Genomic DNA, 21,748 nt, shown 5'->3' on the forward strand with positions numbered 1-21,748 from the left:
CTGGACACCTGGGTAATTCTTGGCTCCTTCCAGAGCAGGCAGCGAGGGAGAGCCAGCCTGCCATCATACATATTACATTGTTGGATGATCCTGATGACATCTAGCTCTTATGTATAGCGAACACACCGAGCTTTGACACTGATGACCTATCCTTAGCATTGGGATTGATCAGATTGGTGAAGGTCCACGTCCCAGGACCCCCATGATGAGCTAATTAAAGGGGCGCTGCCACTCCAGCCACTTCATTGTCCTACGGGCACAGCTATGTGGGTATGGCAGTGTCTATGCCTGGGGCTGAGCTGGGGGTTATTTACTCAGACAGACTTTAACGTCGCAATGGCATTGCTGCCGGAAAATGTGCATAACTTATGATAGGTCGTGGGCCTCGTCACCTAACGGAAAAACTACTCCTGCCTGGAGTAGTTCTTTACCAACATGTACACTTTTTTCAAGGCGTAAATTTGTTTAATTTGTAGGGGAGACAGACCCTTAACCACACCCTCCACACTACTAAGGCCGAGTTCACACAGGCGAGTATTCCGCGCGGGTGGAATGCGTGAGGTGAACTTATTGCACCAGCACTGAATCCGGATCCATTCATTTCTGTGGGGCTGTGCACATGAGCGGTGATTTTCACGCATCACTTGTGCGTTGCGTGAAAATCGCAGCATGCTCTATATTCTGCGTTTTTCACGCATCGCAGGCCCCATAGAAGTGAATGGGGCTGCGTGAAAATCGCAAGCATCCGCAAGCAAGTGCAGATGCGGTGCGATTTTCACACACGGTTGCTAGGTGATGATCGGAATGGGGACCCGATCATTATTATTTTCCCTTATAACATGGTTATAAGGGAAAATAATAGCATTCTTAATACAGAATGCATAGTACAATAGGGCTGGAGGGGTTAAAAAAATAATAATAATAATTTAACTCACCTCATCCACTTGTTCGCACAGCCCGGCATCTCTTCTGTCTTCTTCTTTGCTGTGCAGGAGGGAAAGGACCTGTGGTGACGTCACATGGTCCAGCACATGATCCATCACCATGGTGATGGACCATGTGATGAGCGCAGTGACGTCACCAAAGGTCTTTTTCCTCCCAGGTCATCAAAGAAAAAGAAAGAAGACGAGCCGGGCAGCGTGAACAAGTGGATGAGGTGAGTTTAATATTATAATTTTTTTTTTAACCCCTCCATCCCTAATTTACTTAGTATTCTGTATTAAGAATGCTATCATATTTTAATAAAATCTACAGAATACCTAACCCAAAGCCGAACTTCAGTGAAGAAGTCCGGGTTTGGGTCTGGGTACCACATTCAGTTTTTTCTCACGCGCGTGCAAAATGCATTGCATTTGCGCGGAAAAAACTGTAGAATGCAAAGCAATCGCATACAAAACTCACCCCACTCGCAGGCAAAATCGCACGATTTTCCTGTGACGCACCTGTATCCTATCCGGCCCTCACAGGCGACGCCCGTGTGAAAGAGGCCTAACTGTTGGGAGTCCAACAACGGGACCACACTGATCACGTGTCCTCTCATGCAAATGGGAAAGAGGTCCAACAAGCACATTGCCACTCCATTTACCTCTAGGGGAATCTATATTATGTGTACGACTGGCCTAAAGGGTCCTTTACACGGGCCGATTCTCGTCCAGATGATCGCTAACAAGAGTTCATAGTGACACTCGTTAGCAAATATCTGGTGGTGGAAAGGTGACGCCAACTACTCAATAAATGTGTAAAATGCTTACTCAATGGGTAACCGCTTCGTTCATACGGTACAAAAATCATTGTTTGCCGGCAGCAGATCGTACTGTGTAAACAGCGAGTCAAACAACGAGTCTGTATGGGGACGGCATTAACGATCACTCCTCCCTATACTGTGGAGGGGATCACGGCATGTAAAGGCCTCTTTACACGGGCCAATTTTGCAGGCAACTGTCGGGAAGGAAGTGTTCCTTCCGACAAGCTTCTGTTTGTCAGTTACATGCAGCGATCTCCTCCACAGTATGGGCAGGAGTGATCGCTAATGTCATCGCTCTTCTCCATACAGACTTCTTGTTTACCGATAGCAGATCATGATTACACAGCCATCGTAAAATTATTTTTGTGAGCGCATGAATGATGCGATTACCCAATGAACGAGCTCCTGTAAAGAAAGACGCCAACGAGAAAAATCGTCAGAGAAGAGAAGGTCGGGCATGTTGGATTTCAGGGCCCTTTACACAGACAGATTCTCGGCCAGATGATCGCTAACAAGCGTTCATAGGAATGACCATTTGCGATTACCTGGCGGTGTAAAGGTGCCGCCGATTACAGGATGAGCAAGCAAAACGCTTGTTAGCGATCATCTGGCCGAGAATCTGTCTGTGTAAAGGGCCCTGAAATCCAACATGCCCGACCTTCTCTTCTCTGACGATTTTTCTCGTTGGCGTCTTTCTTTACAGGAGCCACGACGGATAAAGCAGATCATTAATCATTTTAGTGGACTGACTTATAAAGGGTCCATCGGGTTTCCATATGCTACACTATGCAGTTTGTAGAAGAAACTGAAGTGTGAACAGGTGTGACAACCAGGTACTGTGATATATATACCCTGTGTAATGAGCATTTCATGCTGTCACTCACTTACCTCTGTCGATAGCGGAAGACATCTCGTCCTGAGAGAGACATGTCCTGACGAACGTCTGCGAGGGCAGCGGCTGCACCCTGTGCCATGGCTGTGGTGGAGTGGGGTCTGTGATTGGCAGAATAAGCCGGCTGGCTCTTTCCTGGCACGCCCAACGCACCATGATTCATGGATCGCCCAGAAACTGGTTTGAAGTGAGCCGCTAAGGTAAGTATCAGTCTCATGATAGACTTCAGGTTCCCGTCCACTATATCTATAATACAAGAAAATAATTACAGCTTAGAAAATAATTAGGGGTCATCTGAATATTCATTACGTACTATTTTCTGGGTAAGGCCACACATACAGATTTCCTCTCAAGCAGATCTTGTCACGAATCCACAGCGAATACAATGCGTTCAGGAAAAATCTCAGCATGTTCTATATTGTGCGTTTTTCACTCAGCCCTGGCTGGGGATTGTGTTAACAACAGAAGACATGCAATGTGTTTTTCACTGATGGTCGCTAGGAGATGTTGAGTGTTAGGCCTCATGCACAAGACCGTATGTGTTCTGCGGTCTGCAAATTGCCATCCGTTTTTTTTTTTTTGCGGATCTATTGTAACAATGCCTAAAATGGACAAGAATATGACATGTTCTATTTTTTGTGCGGGGCTACGGAAGGGACAAAGTGATGCGGCAAACACACAGTGTGCTGTCCGCAAAAAAAATGGAACGGAAACAAACAACGTTGTTAATCTTCAATTTTTCTTCACACGCGTGAAAAACGCATCAAAAACCGACTGCATCTACGTAGCCTAAGGCCCCTTTCACACGGGCGAGAATTCCGGACCCATTCACTTCAATGGGGTTGTGTACATGAGCAGTGATTTTCACGCATCACTTGTGCGTTGCGTGAAAATCGCAGCAAGCTCTATATTGTGCGTTTTTCACGTAACGCAGGCCCCATAGAAGTGAATGGAGCTGCGTGAAAATCGCAAGCATCCGCAAGGAAGTGCAGACGCGGCGCGATTTTCATGCACGGTTGCTAGGAGACGATCGGGATGGAGACCCGATCTTTATTATTTTCCCTTATAACATGGTTATAATGGAAAATAATAGCATTCTGAATACAGAATGCTTAGTACAATGTCCATTGAGGGGTTAAAAATAATAAACAAACTTAACTCACCCCATCCACTTGATCGCGTAGCGGATCTCCTCTTCTTTCTACTTTCTTCAGGACATTATTCCTGCTGGGGGCCACTATCGGGGAAATATTCCTGCTGGGGCCACTATGGGAGACATTATTACAGCTGAGGACAACTATTGGGGACATTATTCCTGCTGGGGGCCACTATCGGGGACATATTCCTGCTGGGGGCCACTATGGGAGACATTATTACAGCTGAGGGCCACTATCGGGGACATTATTCCTGCTGGGGGCTACTATCGGGGACATTATTCCTGCTGGGGCCACTATGGGAGACATTATTACAGCTGAGGACAACTATTGGGGACATTATTCCTGCTGGGGGCCACTATAGGAGACATTATTACTAATGGGGCCACTATGGGGGACATTTTTAATACTGAGGCCACTATGGGAGACATTATTACTACTGGGGCCACTATGTGTATTGCAGGGGTTGGGATTTTACTAAAAAAAGCCAATGAAAATCATCCACTTTTGAATGGCCATGCAAAGGAATGCAAAATGGCCATGTGGCCAGAAAATGGATGAAAAGCTGGCCATGAAAGACTGACAATACTTTCTTTCACTGCCGTGTAAATGCAGCCTAAGGCCTAGTCAGGGCGGGGGGCAAACTGGGCAATTGCCAACAGATCGCAGTCCAGACTCCAGAGTGGGGAATTTCCTGGCTTAGGAGTCCCTGCTCTGACTCCATATATGAAGTCAGTATTCCCAAGCATGGTCATTATGCTTAGGGGCACACTGTGCATCTAAATCAAATTTAGACTCAAATTTTGTATTGTTTCTGTGGGGATTTGAACTCACAACCATCCACATTAAAGGCAAGAACCTTAACCACTGGGCTATAGAGCTCAATGCTAAATCATTGTATAACAAAAGAGAAAATTCTATGCGTTTTTTAACACAAGAGAAACTTCTATGAGGTTTTTCAGCTATGACTTAGCATTGAGCTTTATAGCCCAGAGGTTTAGGCTTTTGCCTTTAATGTAGAAGGTTGTAAGTTCAAATCCCCACAGAAACTTTTTAAAAATAGAGATTAAATAAAACTTAAATACAGTGAAAAATTTAATTTTTTAAAGAAACAAATGGAGCAAAACGTAAAATATGTTCAAATAACACCCGTATTAACCCACACCAACTTTTTAAACTTATGTAACCAGTATTTTTAAAATGTTTGTAGGGATTAAAACTCACAACCTTCTACATTACAGGTAAAAATCTTAACCACTGGGCTATAGAGCTCAATGCTAAATTACTGCTGAAAGACCTCATAGAAATTTCTCTTGTAGAATACAAGAGAAACTTCCATAAGGTTTTTAACACAAGATAAACTTCTATGAGGTTTTTCAGCAATAACATAGTATTGAGCTCTACAGCCAAGTGGTTAAGGTTTTTGCTTTTAATGTAGAAGGTTGTGAGTTCGAATCCCCACAGAAACATTTTAAAAATAGAGGCTAAATAAAAATTGAATATGATCAAATAGCACCCGTATTAACCCACACCAACTTTTTTAACTTGCGTAACCAGTATTTTTTTGGGGGAAAGGTGGCAGCCCTAACAGCCCCCCTCCGCTCAGGACCTCTATAGGCCCACTCACTGCAGCAAGCTAAGCCTCATCAGGACTCAATTCGTAAATAATTATTTTTTTCTTTTCATCGTGATATTCTGACCCTCATGACTTTTTTATAGCTATGTCCACGAAGATGTGTGGGGGCTAATTTTTTGCGGGACGATATGTCTTTTTTGACAATACCATTTTGGGTTGTTTATGACTTGATCACTTTTTATTCAATTTTCAAGGGAGATGAAGTGATAAAAAAAAAACTAGAACAGGCTGCGGCTAATTTTTAGAACAGGGTGCTTTCCCTGATCTCCGCTGGGGGAAAGCGCGCCTGAAGAGGAATCCCGCACTTCAGGTTTTTAACACTCTTAGATGCCATGAGTGAGGGGAACTCATTGCTGTGAAGGGAAGGGGCATGGGGCGTATTCTGGGACCATGAGAGTGAAGAACTGTGTGAGGAGCTTTACAGGGTGTAAATCTGTGAGGGAGGGCCGAAATTGATAGAATGTAACTGTGCTGTTAATACATTATTACAAGATTTGGGGCCCCACTTTTGACTTTGCCCAGGGCCACATTTTGTCTAAAACCAGCCCTAGGCCTAGTACACACGTCAGTGTTTTCGCCAGTGATTTCCGTCAATGTTTGTGAGCCAAAACCAGGAGTGGAGCTTCCACAGACATGAGGTATAAGGGGAAGATCTTCACCTGTTCTGTTTTTGACCTATACCTTGTTCTGGCTCACAATCACTGATGAAAATAACTGATGTGTAAACTAGGCCCGAGGCCTCATGCACACGACCGTTGTTTTGGTCCGCATCCGAGCCGCAGTTTTTGCGGCTTGGATGCGGACCCATTCATTTCTGAACTTCCTCGGTCTCTGATTTCTCCTGTCCTTATATTCTTGTGTCTCCAGAAGACACAGAATATTGTTCTCCTTCTTTTCTCAGACTTCCCTTGCTGTCAGTCACAATAAGTGACCCACCTCCCCCTCACTGTAAACAGACACGCACTGAATGTATACACACATGTATGCCATATGTACCAATGCATACCATAAATGTCTCCCGTTTCACCTGGGATCCCCATCTTCTATGAGAAATGTGGTCCCAAAACCCCTTTTGTACACTGAAAGTTGAGCAAAGGATGCCGCAAAAGGTGAGAAGAAAAGGGGTCCTAATATGGCAGATGGCGCCTTCACTAGGCCTCCAGGTGCCAAGACATGTGGCTGACCATGGTATCTGAGGGGTTAAACAGCTGGGACTGGGGTTCTCCCTGATCCTGGCCACTGTAGGAGGGTATCAATTGGGTGTGTGCGCTCCTGAGCTCCCTCCATACACTCCCATTAGACCTATGATGCACAGTTATGTTTGCCAGTCTTTAGTGTAAACTGTGGCAAAAATTGCACAAAAATGTCAGTTCTTTCACTTCATTTACCAAAATTTTCAAATATTGTGGAAAACGGCCCAATGTTTAGTGAAAGTAGGTATGGTTTATGGCAAGGATGGCCAACCTGCGGCTCTCCAGCTGTTGTAAAACTACAACTCCCACCTGCTGTAGGCAGTGTGGGCATGCTGGGAGTTGTAGTTTTGCAACAGCTGGAGAGCCTCAGGTTGGCCATCCCTGGTCTATGGTTATCTCTCATGAGAATGGCACACACATTGGGGGACATTTACCAAGACCGGCTTTTTACGCCGGCCCTAGTTCTCTCCTCTGCCGTAAGATTTGTCTAATTTATGAGGAGGCGCGCGCCCCGTCATAAATTAGACGCATCTGTGGCAGTCCGTGCGCCTGTAGTTTCCAGGTCCAAATGTAAGGAATGTCTGTCACACCCAACTGGCAAAGACAGCGCAAAACTGGACAGAAAAGGAGACTTGCAACACTTTTTAAATCTAAAAGTGTCTGAAGTCCCTTAGTAAATGTGCCACACTGTGAGGAGGTACATGTGTGGAGGTCTACCTGGGTTCCCCACCTTTTGCGGAGTAGATGTGGAGGAGAGCAGGCTGCACATGTGTATAACTCTTTCCATTACAGGCTATGGGGGTTACCGACACAGGCTTAAAGGGGTTGTAACTGTTTACCTATCCTGAGGCCACGTGACCGATGGTCGTGAAGTCACTGGCCTTGGGTACGCAGCGAGAAGGCCGTGGGGCTCACTGCAGGACTGGGGCTTTCTCAAAAAGGCTGATTGGTGGATCATTAGACATATCAAAGGTTTTGATTGGTAGGGGTCTAAGCGCTGAGACCCCCACAGATCGCTAGAACCGAAGAGAGAAGCTCCCACATAGTGCACTCTCTCTCCTTACTGCAGCAAGGAGAGTACTACGTGAGCCCTTCTCTTTCCTAGTTCTGGCGATTAGTGGGGGTCCCAGCACTCAGACCCCCACCGATCAAAACCTTTGGTCTGTCACTATGACATATCAAAAGTTTTTTCAAATCTTCAAAGTGCAATGTGCAGCGTACAGTACATAGATGGACTCTGGGGTGTACAGGTCCTCAGTAATAGTCACCTTTGGCTGATGTCTGATGCATTCGGATCTTTTTGGATGCCACAAACTGCAAAACTCTTTCTACGTTGTCCTTCATTTCTTGCGTGCCGCTTGGATCCCAGTGAATCCCATTCAGCTTCTCACCGGCTGCAGAGGAGGAGAACAATGATTATTACATGTACCCAAAATATCCGTTCTGTCCAAATGATGACCTCTACACTGGATGTCCACAATGGACAAACCCTTGACAATAAGCAGATCACAAAGTGTCCCCCTACTGGAGCCCCAGTAATCAGTTATCTGTGGGGAAACTTGGCTGCAAGTCTTCAATTCTCCTGCAGAGCCCCCACAGGGGAGATCAGGCATTACACCTTGTAAGTGTGGTTTAGCAGTGTAACGTCCTCCAGAGCTCTTTTTGTAACTGCTCTCTATACTAACCAAGAGATGAGGGCCCCGAACAGTGGACCCCCCTCCTCTATTAACAAAGAAATCCCTAACAGGGTGTTTAAAAGTGGGGCTTCTAAACTGGAGAACATCTTTAATGTCAATCCCAATACCTTGTGACCCCATATTCAAAATGAGGTCTCCTCAGAAAATGCAATAGATCCAACATTAGAAAGCAGTTTAGTTTTCTGACAGTTTTATTTTTAATTTTCATGATTCTATAGTTATTAAAATGGTTGTCCAGGTTGAACAAAATAGGTAAAAGGGCAGGGAAGGCGTTAAAACAGTAAGATAACATATACCCCCTGGTTTCATCCCCTCTGCTCCAGCCCTACCGCTCCAATCCTACCAAGCAGTCTTTGTTTCCATGACTGCAGCGGTGACATGCCCGACACAGCATGTGACCACTGCAGCCAGTCCCTGGCCTCAGCAATCTTCTGCTGTATACTGCTGAGGCCCATGATAGGACGTCATGGCTGCTGCAGCAGAGAGGGTCAGAGTGGCAGCGGAGGACTTGGAATCAGTTAAGTATAACTTCTTATATTGCTCCCCTCCATTTAAAGATCATCATATCCTTGATTTTATTAATTAATGATTAGCGCACTGAAAATACATAGTCCAAAGACAAGTTTATCCTACAATAATGATTCGTGTAAGCAAGCGTTGAAGGGGTTGTCTGGCCTAGGAGCCGTCAACTTCCAGCCTCAGCAGGACCAGGAAGTGGCCAGGCATGGGGCATGGCAGAACCGCAGACAGCGAAGTGTAAGGACAATGGGGGTTGTTGGCTCCACTTTAAAGGAGTTGTCGGTCCTTGGAGCCAAAAACCCCCATTGGTCAGACGTGTGTCCCTGAACATAAAATAGGAGGCCTGCCTCTGCTCCCATGACCACTGTGCTCAATCATGGGCCTCAGAGGTCACATCGCATTGTATGTTACGTCACAGCTGTGAAGTATCATTCAAGCCAATATAATGCTGAGGCCTGTAATTGGTCACAGTGGTCGCAGAACCATGCTGCTTACTGGTCCCGTGGGGACTGGACGCGGTCAGGAACGGAGAGCAGCGGGACGGCAGACTTTTTCATGTTTGGACGATAGGGGCTGTTGGCCTCCAGGCCGGACCAACTTAGATGAAACTGGCCAACCATCTAACATATATAGGGGCCTCCTAACTCCTTGATGGCAAATGTTAGGGGGGGGGGGGGAGCATCAGGCATGCTGTATTTCATCATGCCCAATCATAGGTTTTCATGGGAGAACAAAGAGCACTTTGATATGGACTTATTCCTCTCCCTTAGCCGAGCTGTCTTCTCTAGGGTAACATGTAATTTAATCCAATGTAGACACTTCTGTCCATGGCTCATCTCCAGGGAGAACAAAATGATTGAGCGAAAATACTCATTTCGCCTGATCCTTCTCTCCCGCAAGTAATTTTCTTCCCAAGATTTATTTTTTCTAAATATTAAAACACAAGAAAAACTATATAAATGTGGTATCTGTGTAATCATACTGACCCAGGGAATGAAGAGAACAGGCCAGTTTTACTGCATAGGGAACCATTGTAAAAAAAAACAAAAAAAAAACACATAACATTACGGTGAAATTGGCTTTTTGACCAGTTTCAGCCCATTTAGATTTTTTTTTCAGCTTCCCACTACATCCTACGCAATATTAAATGGAAAGTTTTAAATAGAAAGTGCAACTTGTCCGGAAAAAAAACAAGCCCTCATACGGCTATGCGAACAGAAATAAAAAAAAGTTATGGCTCCGAGAAGACTGGGAGTAAAAAACGAAAAATGCAAAAATAGAAAATTCCAGGGTCTGGAAGGGGTTAAAATGCTGTACAATAGAACACTAACTACATTAGCAACTTGAAGAGAGGAATAGAAATAAAGTTGCGGCACTCACCGAAATGTATCAAAGGTGTCTTTTATTGTGGCTTCCTCAACAGGTAGCAGAAAGGATCCGGGGCGGACACATAGTTGCAAGCAGCGACGGCCGTTTCGCGCGCAAAGACGCGCTTCCTCAGGCCACTGATTACGTCATTGCGCATACGTGCGCTTTATACGAAGTGGGTAGGGGGACGGCCGACGCCGTCAGCAAGTATCTCACTCCCACGGATGTGACGTGGTAAAAATACATGCAAAACAACAGGTAAGATTTCAATCCAATGGTTAATTGAGCCAAAGACAAATAAATAAAGAAAACATACAGAGGAAGGACGAGTATTACAGTGTACATATAAGGCAAGCGGCAAAATCACATCTCTGTATCGGGATTAAGATGGAATGGCTGGCCTGGGCTACGGTAGTAAATTGGAATTCCTTGATATGGACCAAGGTCCACGATATATATATAAGGCCTAATCAAATAGGCAAAATGTATTTATAAAAAAGGGGCAGAGGGAAAGGATCTGCTTCTACATGGGAAAGACAAGTCGCAAAAAATCCCTCCAAACATGAGCGCATGCAGTTTCACAAAAATACAGACATGTCATTTCTATCATTCATTCCTACCGCATGCATGGCCTCCGTGCGCATAATCCACCTTGTCTCCCTCTGTAGGAGCAGGCGATGCCGGTCACCACCCCGAGGGATGGGGCGGACATGTTCTATGCCCGCAAAGGAGAGGCAACGTGGATACGCGCCGTGGGCCGTGCGGACATGTTCAATGAGGCGTGGACTGCCTCTGCCTGATCGAATAGAACCAATGTGTTCGCGAATGCGCTCAAAGAGGGGGCGAATTGTCTTTCCAATGTAGAAGCGTCTACAGGGACAGAAAACCACATATACCACATAGGACGTACGGCAATTAATGAAGTCCCGTACTGTGTGTGATACACTGCCTATTTGTAGATGCCTAGAGCAGACATTAAGTGCGCAGAAGGAACAATGGCCACATCTAAAATTGCCCGTCGGTTTTTTCAACCAATTTTAGATGTGGCCATTGTTCCTTCTGCGCACTTAATGTCTGCTCTAGGCATCTACAAATAGGCAGTGTATCACACACAGTACGGGACTTCATTAATTGCCGTACGTCCTATGTGGTATATGTGGTTTTCTGTCCCTGTAGACGCTTCTACATTGGAAAGACAATTCGCCCCCTCTTTGAGCGCATTCGCGAACACATTGGTTCTATTCGATCAGGCAGAGGCAGTCCACGCCTCATTGAACATGTCCGCACGGCCCACGGCGCGTATCCACGTTGCCTCTCCTTTGCGGGCATAGAACATGTCCGCCCCATCCCTCGGGGTGGTGACCGGCATCGCCTGCTCCTGCAGAGGGAGACAAGGTGGATTATGCGCACGGAGGCCATGCATGCGGTAGGAATGAATGATAGAAATGACATGTCTGTATTTTTGTGAGACTCCATGCGCTCATGTTTGGAGGGATTTTTTGCGACTTGTCTTTCCCATGTAGAAGCAGATCCTTTCCCTCTGCCCCTTTTTTATAAATACATTTTGCCTATTTGATTAGGCCTTATATATATATCGTGGACCTTGGTCCATATCAAGGAATTCCAATTTACTACCGTAGCCCAGGCCAGCCGTTCCATCTTAATCCCGATACAGAGATGTGATTTTGCCGCTTGCCTTATATGTACACTGTAATACTCGTCCTTCCTCTGTATGTTTTCTTTATTTATTTGTCTTTGGCTCAATTAACCATTGGATTGAAATCTTACCTGTTGTTTTGCATGTATTTTTACCACGTCACATCCGTGGGAGTGAGATACTTGCTGACGGCGTCGGCCGTCCCCCTACCCACTTCGTATAAAGCGCACGTATGCGCAATGACGTAATCAGTGGCCTGAGGAAGCGCGTCTTTGCGCGCGAAACGGCCGTCGCTGCTTGCAACTATGTGTCCGCCCCGGATCCTTTCTGCTACCTGTTGAGGAAGCCACAATAAAAGACACCTTTGATACATTTCGGTGAGTGCCGCAACTTTATTTCTATTCCTCTCTTCAAGTTGCCATTTTTCTACTACAAAGTATTTTCTGCTGAGCACCACGTTGAGAAGTGTTTCTCACTGCATCTGGTTCGGTCTAAATACGGCGTGATCAGTGTATGCAGTGCCGCCTGATTATTATCTACGCCTCCCTTCATTCTATACTAACTACATTAGACAAGTGGTGTAATATATGAGGTTATAATTAGGGATGAGCGAATCGACTTCGGATGATTCACATAATACTGTACGGAGCGAGCGCTCAGTACAGTATTAGAATGTATTGGCTACGATGGTACATTGGAACAGAACCCGAGTTCGGGAAATGTTTTTTTTACAGTAGAAATTAATTTATGAAGTTATTATGCAAAGTCTCGCGAAGTAATAATGTTAAATAATATGTGATATAATAATAATAATTGGTATTTAATATAAAGGATGTATTACACTGCACACGGACACCATCTATAGTGATACACAAGGACGATGGGATGTCTGTATGAGGACCTATATTTGAAGTCTACCATATATGACAATGTATAAGCCCATACATTAGTAAGATACGCCTGTATCTATGGAATAAATGATTGACAGGGACAGACAAGGGGGTGGTCTTCTCACTCTCACACTCTGTGAAGAAGATGAAGACACGTGGAGCCTTGAGAAGAGGATTCCTGACCTTCAACAAGGATCATATTCAAGCATGGACAATAGACTAAGACTTTTCCTAAACTATTTCTGTAAGTAATCAACTTTTATGAAGACCGAAAATAAATCTCATTATTCATTGTTGAATCCTGGTGATGAGTCCTCCTGGTTTTCTTTACACCAAATAACGCATACACTACATTTGGAGAGAATTACCAAATCAGTTTGATATTTTTTTAATACATATTTATTTTACACTTGGTCATATATTACAACTAACTTCGGCTCATAGGAGCCAATACATTCTAATACTGTACAGTATTCAAACGAAGTATTATGCGAATTAAGGTCGATTTGCTCATTCCTAGTTATAATAAAAATGAACAATCATGTGACAAATAATCTAAAAATATAGGGGTAATTTATTAAAGGGAGTCTGTCACCTCCATATGGCCATATACAGTGCTTACATTGCCCTATCGCACACCTATACATGAATGTAATGGTACCTTTGTCTTTAGACTTGCAAAAGCTGGAGAAACACATTCCGATTGATATGTAAATGAGCACTCGCAAGGGCCCAGGGGCGGCGTTCACCGTGTTGGTGCCCAGGCTGTTCTGCCTTTTTTCATTGTTTCCCCGCCCGGCCTCTGCCTATGCCCGCCCTTCTATTACCTTGCGTCATCCTAAGGTCCGGCCGAGATTCCGCTCCTGTGCACTGCCTCGCCGGGCCATTGTGGGCACAGCATCGCTTTAACTACTACGCATGCGCCGGCAAATGCCACATTGCCGCTGGTTTCGCGACGTTCGCCGGCGCATGCGCAGTAGTTAGAGCGATGTCGTGCCCACAATGGCCCGGCGAGGCAGTGCACAGTCGCGAGATCTCGGCCGGACCGAAGGATGACGCAAGGGAATAGGAGGGCGGGCATAGGCAGAGGAACAATGAAAAAAGGCAGGGCAGCCTGGGCACCAGCACGGTGAACGCCGCCCCTGGGCCCTTGCGAGTGCTCATTTGCATATCAATCAAAGTTCGTTTTTCCAGCTTCTGCAAGTCTAAAGACAAAGGTACCATTACATTCATGTATAGGTGTGCGATAGGGCAATGTAAGCACTGTATATGGCCATATGGAGGTGACAGACTCCCTTTAATAATCCCCTGCGCTGGCAGCCGACCTCTACATAACTTTGGCGCATCCACCGCCGGTCTAAATGTAAGACAGCTTCCTTGCTGGCTTACATTTAGACAATTTTCAAACAGGCGTAGAAAATGATGAATGAGACAGGCCTGCCGGCCCTTCCCCGTCTATGCCACGGCCTGGCGTGAGCGGGAAAAAGTCGCAGATTGCAGCGCAAATAACCTTTACGCCGCAATCTGAGCCAGAAATGCGCCTAATATAGGAGTATTTCTGGATAGCAATTGACCCCCATAATGCTCCCAAATGTAATACCAAAGAGCCGGATTACCCCCGTATAATAATATACACTGCGTGCAGAATTATTAGGCAAATGAGTATTTTGACCACATCATCCTCTTTATGCATGTTGTCTTACTGCAAGCTGTATAGGCTCGAAAGCCTACTACCAATTAAGCATATTAGGTGATGTGCATCTCTGTAATGAGAAGGGGTGTGGTCTAATGACATCAACACCCTATATCAGGTGTGCATAATTATTAGGCAACTTCCTTTCCTTTGGCAAAATGGGTCAAAAGAAGGACTTGACAGGCACAGAAAAGTCAAAAATAGTGAGATATCTTGCAGAGGGATGCAGCACTCTTAAAATTGCAAAGCTTCTGAAGCGTGATCATCGAACAATCAAGCATTTCATTCAAAATAGTCAACAGGGTCGCAAGAAGCGTGTGGAAAAACCAAGGCGCAAAATAACTGCCCATGAACTGAGAAAAGTCAAGCGTGCAGCTGCCAAGATGCCACTTGCCACCAGTTTGGCCATATTTCAGAGCTGCAACATCACTGGAGTGCCCAAAAGCACAAGGTGTGCAATACTCAGAGACATGGCCAAGGTAAGAAAGGCTGAAAGACGACCACCACTGAACAAGACACACAAGCTGAAACGTCAAGACTGGGCCAAGAAATATCTCAAGACTGATTTTTCTAAGGTTTTATGGACTGATAAAATGAGAGTGAGTCTTGATGGGCCAGATGGATGGGCCCGTGGCTGGATTGGTAAAGGGCAGAGAGCTCCAGTCCGACTCAGACGCCAGCAAGGTGGAGGTGGAGTACTGGTTTGGGCTGGTATCATCAAAGATGAGCTTGTGGGGCATTTTCGGGTTGAGGATGGAGTCAAGCTCAACTCCCAGTCCTACTGCCAGTTTCTGGAAGACACCTTCTTCAAGCAGTGGTACAGGAAGAAGTCTGCATCCTTCAAGAAAAACATGATTTTCATGCAGGACAATGCTCCATCACACGCGTCCAAATACTCCACAGCGTGGCTGGCAAGAAAGGGTATAAAAGAAGAAAATCTAATGACATGGCCTCCTTGTTCACCTGATCTGAACCCCATTAAGAACCTGTGGTCCATCATCAAATGTGAGATTTACAAGGAGGGAAAACAGTACACCTCTCTGAACAGTGTCTGGGAGGCTGTGGTTGCTGCTGCACGCAATGTTGATGGTGAACAGCTCAAAACACTGACAGAATCCATGGATGGCAGGCTTTTGAGAGTCCTTGCAAAGAAAGGTGGCTATATTGGTCACTGATTTTTATTTTTTTATTTTTTTGAATGTCAGAAATGTATATTTGTGAATGTTGAGATGTTATATTGGTTTCACTGGTAAAAATAAATAATTGAAATGGGTATATATTTGTTTTTTGTTAAGTTGCCTAATAATTATGCACAGTAATAGTCACCTGCACACACAGATATCCCCCTAAAATAGCTAAAACTAAAAACAAACTAAAAACTACTTCCAAAAATATTCAGCTTTGATATTAATGAGTTTTTTGGGTTCATTGAGAACATGGTTGTTGTTCAATAATAAAATTAATCCTCAAAAATACAACTTGCCTAATAATTCTGCACTCCCTGTATAAGGAAGACTCCGAAATGTGAATTCAGTAAGATCCACCTAGTACTTGATACTCACCGACTATTTCTATCAGATGAGCCAGGACCACCCCATCCCGCAGGTCCAGCCGCAGGTCCTGGACGGCATTAACCCCTGCTTTCTTCTTCAGCTGGGAGTTCACCCAGGCGACGTAAGCCTGCAGCTGCTGCTGTAATATAATCAGATATGCAGAATAAACATATTAACAAATGTGACATAGAAACATAGAACGTGTGTAGTATAATACCGTCCATGGTGGGCATCGTAGATAGGAGCCATAGAAATGCACAACAGAAACAATCCAGTCAATGTGACAGATACCGGTCACGACCCCAATTGTAAGAGTTAGGCCATATGGCTTTTTCAGTATTTTGCGGTCCGTTTTTCACGGATCCGTTGTTCCGTTTTTTGTTTACGTTGTGTTTCTGTTCCGTTTTTCCGTACGGCATATACAGTATACAGTAATTACATAGAAAAAATTGGGCTGGGCATAACATTTTCAATGCATGGTTCCGCAAAAATGGAACGGATACAGAAGACATATGGATGCATTCCGTATGTGTTCCTTTTTTTTTGCGGACCCATTGACTTGAATAGTGCCATGGAACGTGATTTGCGGGCAATAATAGGACACGTTCTATCTTTCAACGGAACGGAAATACGGAAATGAAATGCATATGGAGTACATTCCGTTAGTTTTTTTTGTAGAACCATTGAAATGAAGGGTTCCGCAAACGGAAAAAAAAAACGGTCGTGTGACAGAGGCCTAAGGGTCCATTCACACATCCGTAGTGTATTACGGAACGGATGCGGACCACAATTGCGGACGTGTGAATGGAGCCTTATAGGTACCTAGAAGAGCCTTCATTCATAAGCCCTCATCAGTTGTGCGATTCTAAGGGTCCATTCACACGTCCGCAAAATGGGTCCGCATCCATTCCGCAATTTTGCAGAACAGGTGCGGACCCATTCATTTTCAATGGGGCCGGAATGTGCTGTCCGCATTCGCACTTCCGTTCCGCCAAAAAATAGAACATGTTCTATTCTTGTCCACAATTGCGGACAAGAAAAGGCATTTTCTATGAGAGTGCTGGTGATGTGCGGTCCGAAAAATGGGAATGCACATTGATAGTGTCCGTGTTTTGCGGATCCGAACGTGTGAATGGACCCTTATTAACCAAGTCTCGAAGGTTGCCTGAGCCATTAGGTTCCTATAGCTTATCTAGTTCCTGTGATGGGAATCACCACATGCACTGAGGTCACGGATCAGTGATTGTTCTGGTAAATCCCGGGTCGGGTGCACTGTATAGCGGTATAATCGCAGATGCTGAGTCAGCCGGATGTCCACATGACAATGAACCTTTCACAGAATAACAGGAAACTGAAGACAAGGCAGAAAAGATCCATTGTACATACAGTACACGCTGCCGCACTGGTCACACATACCACCAGCGGTCTGTAGGTGTAATAGAGGAACATGACCAGAGAATGGATGGTAAACCTACTGTCCTACTACTACAATGCGTCCGCTGCTCACTGGGATATAAAATACCGGGCATTATTCTACAGATGCAGCAGAGGCGAGTCTGTCGTCTATTGTGTCACATCTGTAATTCTCTATAAAGGCACCGTCACACAGTGTTTTCTGCAGATTTTTTGCTTTTTTAACAGCCTTTCTGATGGTGTTTGCAGTGGATTTTTTTTTATTTAGTGGCATTTTGCACGCTTGTTTTTCCTGTTTTTATTTTTAACTTCCTATAGAAAAGCCAATGGAAAACAGCCTGGAAAAAAATCCGAGCGGATTATATTCTAAAGTGAAATCTAAGTGCAGCGTTTTCAGCTAAAAAAATAAAAAACCATGGAAAAGGTTTTTTTTTCTGCAAAATGCTGTTTGTGAAACCAACTGAAAGGGGTATTCCAATGTCAGACATTGATTAAATAAGGCTAGGACCCTCTTGTATCTCTAGACTGGGCCCCCCCCCCCCCCCCCCCCCAAAGTAATGGGAGAGCAGCCAATCATAGCAGTGAAAGGTGAGTACGCCACTCATAAGCAGTGCGCTCTCCTTCACTTTGGGGACCCTGTTCTGGAGATAGGAGCGGGGAATAACAATGGTGGAGCATCTTTTCATATTATCCTATATTGTGCCGCTCCTCTGTTATTCCCTCTAGAAGTTTATGACTGAATTGCCAGCATAATGGTCCAGATGGGTGTTATCGGTTGGGGTGTGTCCCTGCACAGTCTGACACTATCCAATCAGTACACAAACCCAACTGGTAACACCCATCTGGACTTTTACTGCAGACTGCTGGCAATTCATTTATAAACTCCTAAAAGGAATAGCAGAGGAATGGCACAGCATGGAGTCATAAGAACAGACGCCTCAGAATAATTACATGGGGAATGCAATTAGTTCCTAAACAGACATGTCAGGAGAAGTGAGAGGTCCACTTTAAAGGGGCAGTCTCCTTCTATGATATTCTAATCACTTTTTGGTCAGTGATGGATCTGACTTTTGGGACCCAAGTGAATGGAGCTGTGTTGTAACATCAGTGTCTTTGGGGGGAGTCAGAACCCCATGATGAGTAAGTGACGGCATAGCCTTGTGATGTGCTAACTATGCCTAATAATAAGCGCCACCTCTTTGTCTGTACAGATCACTTTACTGCAGTTATCTGCTTATGTGTCATTCTAATCCTGCCTGTAATGATATCACCTTTGTATATAGTTAACACAGGATCCACCATTCACAATTGGCAATTGGCAGATCTTATCTGTTCTTTCCTTGTACAATGACCTCTGCACAGGTCACAGAGCAGGCCTACTAAACTCTCCCATACAAGTCAATGTGGCCCCCTTGTGTCTATGGCCCATGGGGCTGCCGTAAAGCAATTTCCTTACTGCTTTCTAAATGCTGTTAAAGGGGTTGTCTCACTTCAGCAAATAGCACTTATCATGTAGAGAAAGTTAATACAAGGCACTTACTAATGTATTGTTATTATCATATTAATACTTTTGCTGGCTGGATTCATTTTTCCATCACACACCGCTTGTTTCCATGGTTACGACCACCCTGAAATCCATCAGGGGTGGCCGTGCTTGCACACTACAGGAGAAAACACTAGCCTACGTGAGCTCCCATTGTACCGGCCATCAGAGAGGCCGTCGCTTTTTCCTATAGTGTGCAAGCACGACCACCACGGATGGATTGCAGGGTGGTCGTAACCATGGAAATGAGCGCTGTATAAGGTGATGGAAAAATGAATCCAGCCAGCAAAGGAGGCAATATGGATAATCACAATACATTAGTAAGTGCTTTGTATTTACTTCCTCTACATAATAAATGTTATTTGCTGAAGGGACACAACCCCTTTAATAACAGCTCAGGCAAGATGGCCGCCCCCATAATCATGTTCAGGAAATGGAATAAAAACATCTGTAATCAGAAAAAAAATAAAGTGATTAGAAAAAAAGGAGATGTGTCGCTATGTGCTTTGAACTGGCAGAAAAAAAACTTTGGTGACACATTCCCTTTCATTTAGTGCCAGTAATGCTAGTTGTTACTCTCCGGATTACTCGCTCTGGTCTGCCATGTTGTATGTCCATGAGAGTACCTGTAAACACTGTACATCCCTATTAGCACAAGGGTAAAGGTTTTCTTACCCAAAGTAGCAATACATTTTACTTGCAAATGCCGGCTGCCGCGGCAGGACTGAGGTCACAGCCGTCAGGCATATGCTGACACTGACGAACAGGCCCCGCCGTCACCACAGCTGAGCCTCTCTTTTGCATGGGAGAAGAAGGTCTGCGGCTCTGCTCCTGAATGGCTCATCTGTGCCGGTCACACTGCAGACATTGTGGCCTCTCGTCTCCTGGGGACGCTCTCCAGGCTTTGGCTCGGTTTCAGATATTGAGCCGCCATACGACAATTACTTAAGATAACATATAAAGCGAAGGAAAAATCAATACGAGCAGGAAGCCGACCTGTAACCGCTCTGTATCCCAGTATCTTATCAGTAGGTGTCTTGGAGAGACTGGGGACGCTGAACTCACGAGAGGTCACCTCAAGATGCCAAAGATGTCTATGTGTCAGAAGCTTGTCACCTTGAAGCCACTTCCATTAGAATTCAAGACAAGTGGGAGAAGATGGTGCTGGTCATGTGTAGGCTCCAGATCATCGATAGTTACTACTGGAATAATGAAGGGTTGGTTTCTCCTAAGGCTGCGGGTGACCTCTCTCCTGGTTTTAGAGTCCATCAAGAGGAGGCCTCACTGGAGAACCGTGACCTCTTCAAACAGCTGATCGGTCTCGGAGCCGCACCGATCAGATATTAATGACCTATCCTGAGGACAGGCCATCAATATCAAAATCTCAAAAAGTCTCTTTAAGCCCTTAAAGAGACTCTGTCACCAGGATCACCCCTATTAATAAAGGCACAGAGCCTGGTAGGGGTGATCCTGCAGTCTAAAAGGGTACCTTTCTCCTCACTGCTGGCGCCACAGTCGTTGATAAAAGGAATAAAAGTACGATTTTTATCAACAACTGTGGCGCCGACAGTGAGGAGAAAGGTACCCTTTTAAACTGCAGGATCACCCCTACCAGGCTCTGTGCCTTTATTAATAGGGGTGATCCTGGTGACAGAGCCGCTTTAAATGTTCAACAATCTTGAAGATGAAATATGATGGATCTCATTTTTCGCACCATGGTTCCCATCATTGACCATGTAAATATCTGCAGCCAGAAGCTGCACGTCTTAGGTAATATACACTAAGGGGGTCATTTATTAGGGGAAGTACGCCGCTTTTTGCCGTACTTTTGTCGCAGATTTGGTCGCAAAGGGGATTTGTGGCCGAATCTGCGACTTTCCTCCGCTCACCCCACTTTTCCGAGGTGGGGGAAGGGGGCTGGCCGGCCAGCCCGTCTCATTTATCATTTTCTACAGCTGTTTGTGGGGTAGAAAATGACTCCGATCTACACCAGCAAAGGAGCTGGCTTAGATTTAAGCAAGTTGCACGTAAAGCGCCTACGTTAGGTAGAGGCTGGTGCCTCTACGTAACTTAGGTGCATCAAGCGCCAGGGGGCAGGGACTAAGACCGGCGTCTAAATTGCCAGCCTTAGTAAATGTCCCCCGAAATGTTTGTGTTTTGAAACTCGCTATATTGATGATCTGTGCAGGTTTTTACAAATTTACCTTCAGGGATCTTATGATGGACCTTCTCAGTTCTGAACATTCCCTTGTCCTCAGATGGCATCATTCAAGTAAATGCTATTCAATGCCTTGTCTTCCTTGTGCTTGTGGACAAGCTAGAAATTCCCAAGGGAACTGCTTGATGACTGAAGAAAATTCTCTACTCAGAACTTCCCCGCAGTGTCTTACCATGGGAAATTGGCACGGTTTCAGCCAACAAACCACGCAACTCAATTAGGTTGAAGCAATGAGATCTAACCATTTACTTGGGGTAATCAGGAGATTCAATAGTTTTCTACTCCTACGCATCAGCTATTCAGAAAGACTAAGCATTGGGCAGCGCTAAAGAGCTTTATAACTAAAAATCAAAGTTCAACGCGTGTTTTTTATATATTTTCTGTATATTTTTCCACAGTAAGATAAAAGATATCGGCAAACGTCTCAGAGCTCCAAAGACATAGAAAGAAAGAACAGACAAAGCCAATTATATGAAGAAGAGGTCTAACCAAGCAAAGACCTCACATCCACCATAACACAAGCCCTCCACGTGGGCACATTAAATGTGTTCTTCTTTCATTCGGACAGGACTTTAGTT

The 21,748-nt window shown here is 44.9% G+C and overlaps 1 protein-coding gene across 3 annotated transcripts in view; it reads right to left on the reverse strand.

Annotated features, from left to right (window-relative positions):
• Positions 1-21,748, reverse strand: part of DIXDC1 (DIX domain containing 1) — a 123,208-nt gene that overhangs the window by 60,967 nt on the left and 40,493 nt on the right. For all 3 annotated transcript variants that reach the window (XM_040426360.1, XM_040426367.1, XM_040426351.1), the window contains 3 exons: positions 16,006-16,135; positions 7,888-8,013; positions 2,633-2,882 (listed from right to left, as the gene is read on the reverse strand). In XM_040426360.1, the coding sequence (XP_040282294.1) occupies positions 2,633-2,882; positions 7,888-8,013; positions 16,006-16,135 (506 nt within the window). The remainder of the gene's footprint in view (positions 1-2,632; positions 2,883-7,887; positions 8,014-16,005; positions 16,136-21,748) is intronic.

The sequence above is a fragment of the Bufo bufo genome, chromosome 1 (genome assembly GCF_905171765.1).
Source record: "Bufo bufo chromosome 1, aBufBuf1.1, whole genome shotgun sequence".
Taxonomy (NCBI): domain Eukaryota; kingdom Metazoa; phylum Chordata; class Amphibia; order Anura; family Bufonidae; genus Bufo; species Bufo bufo.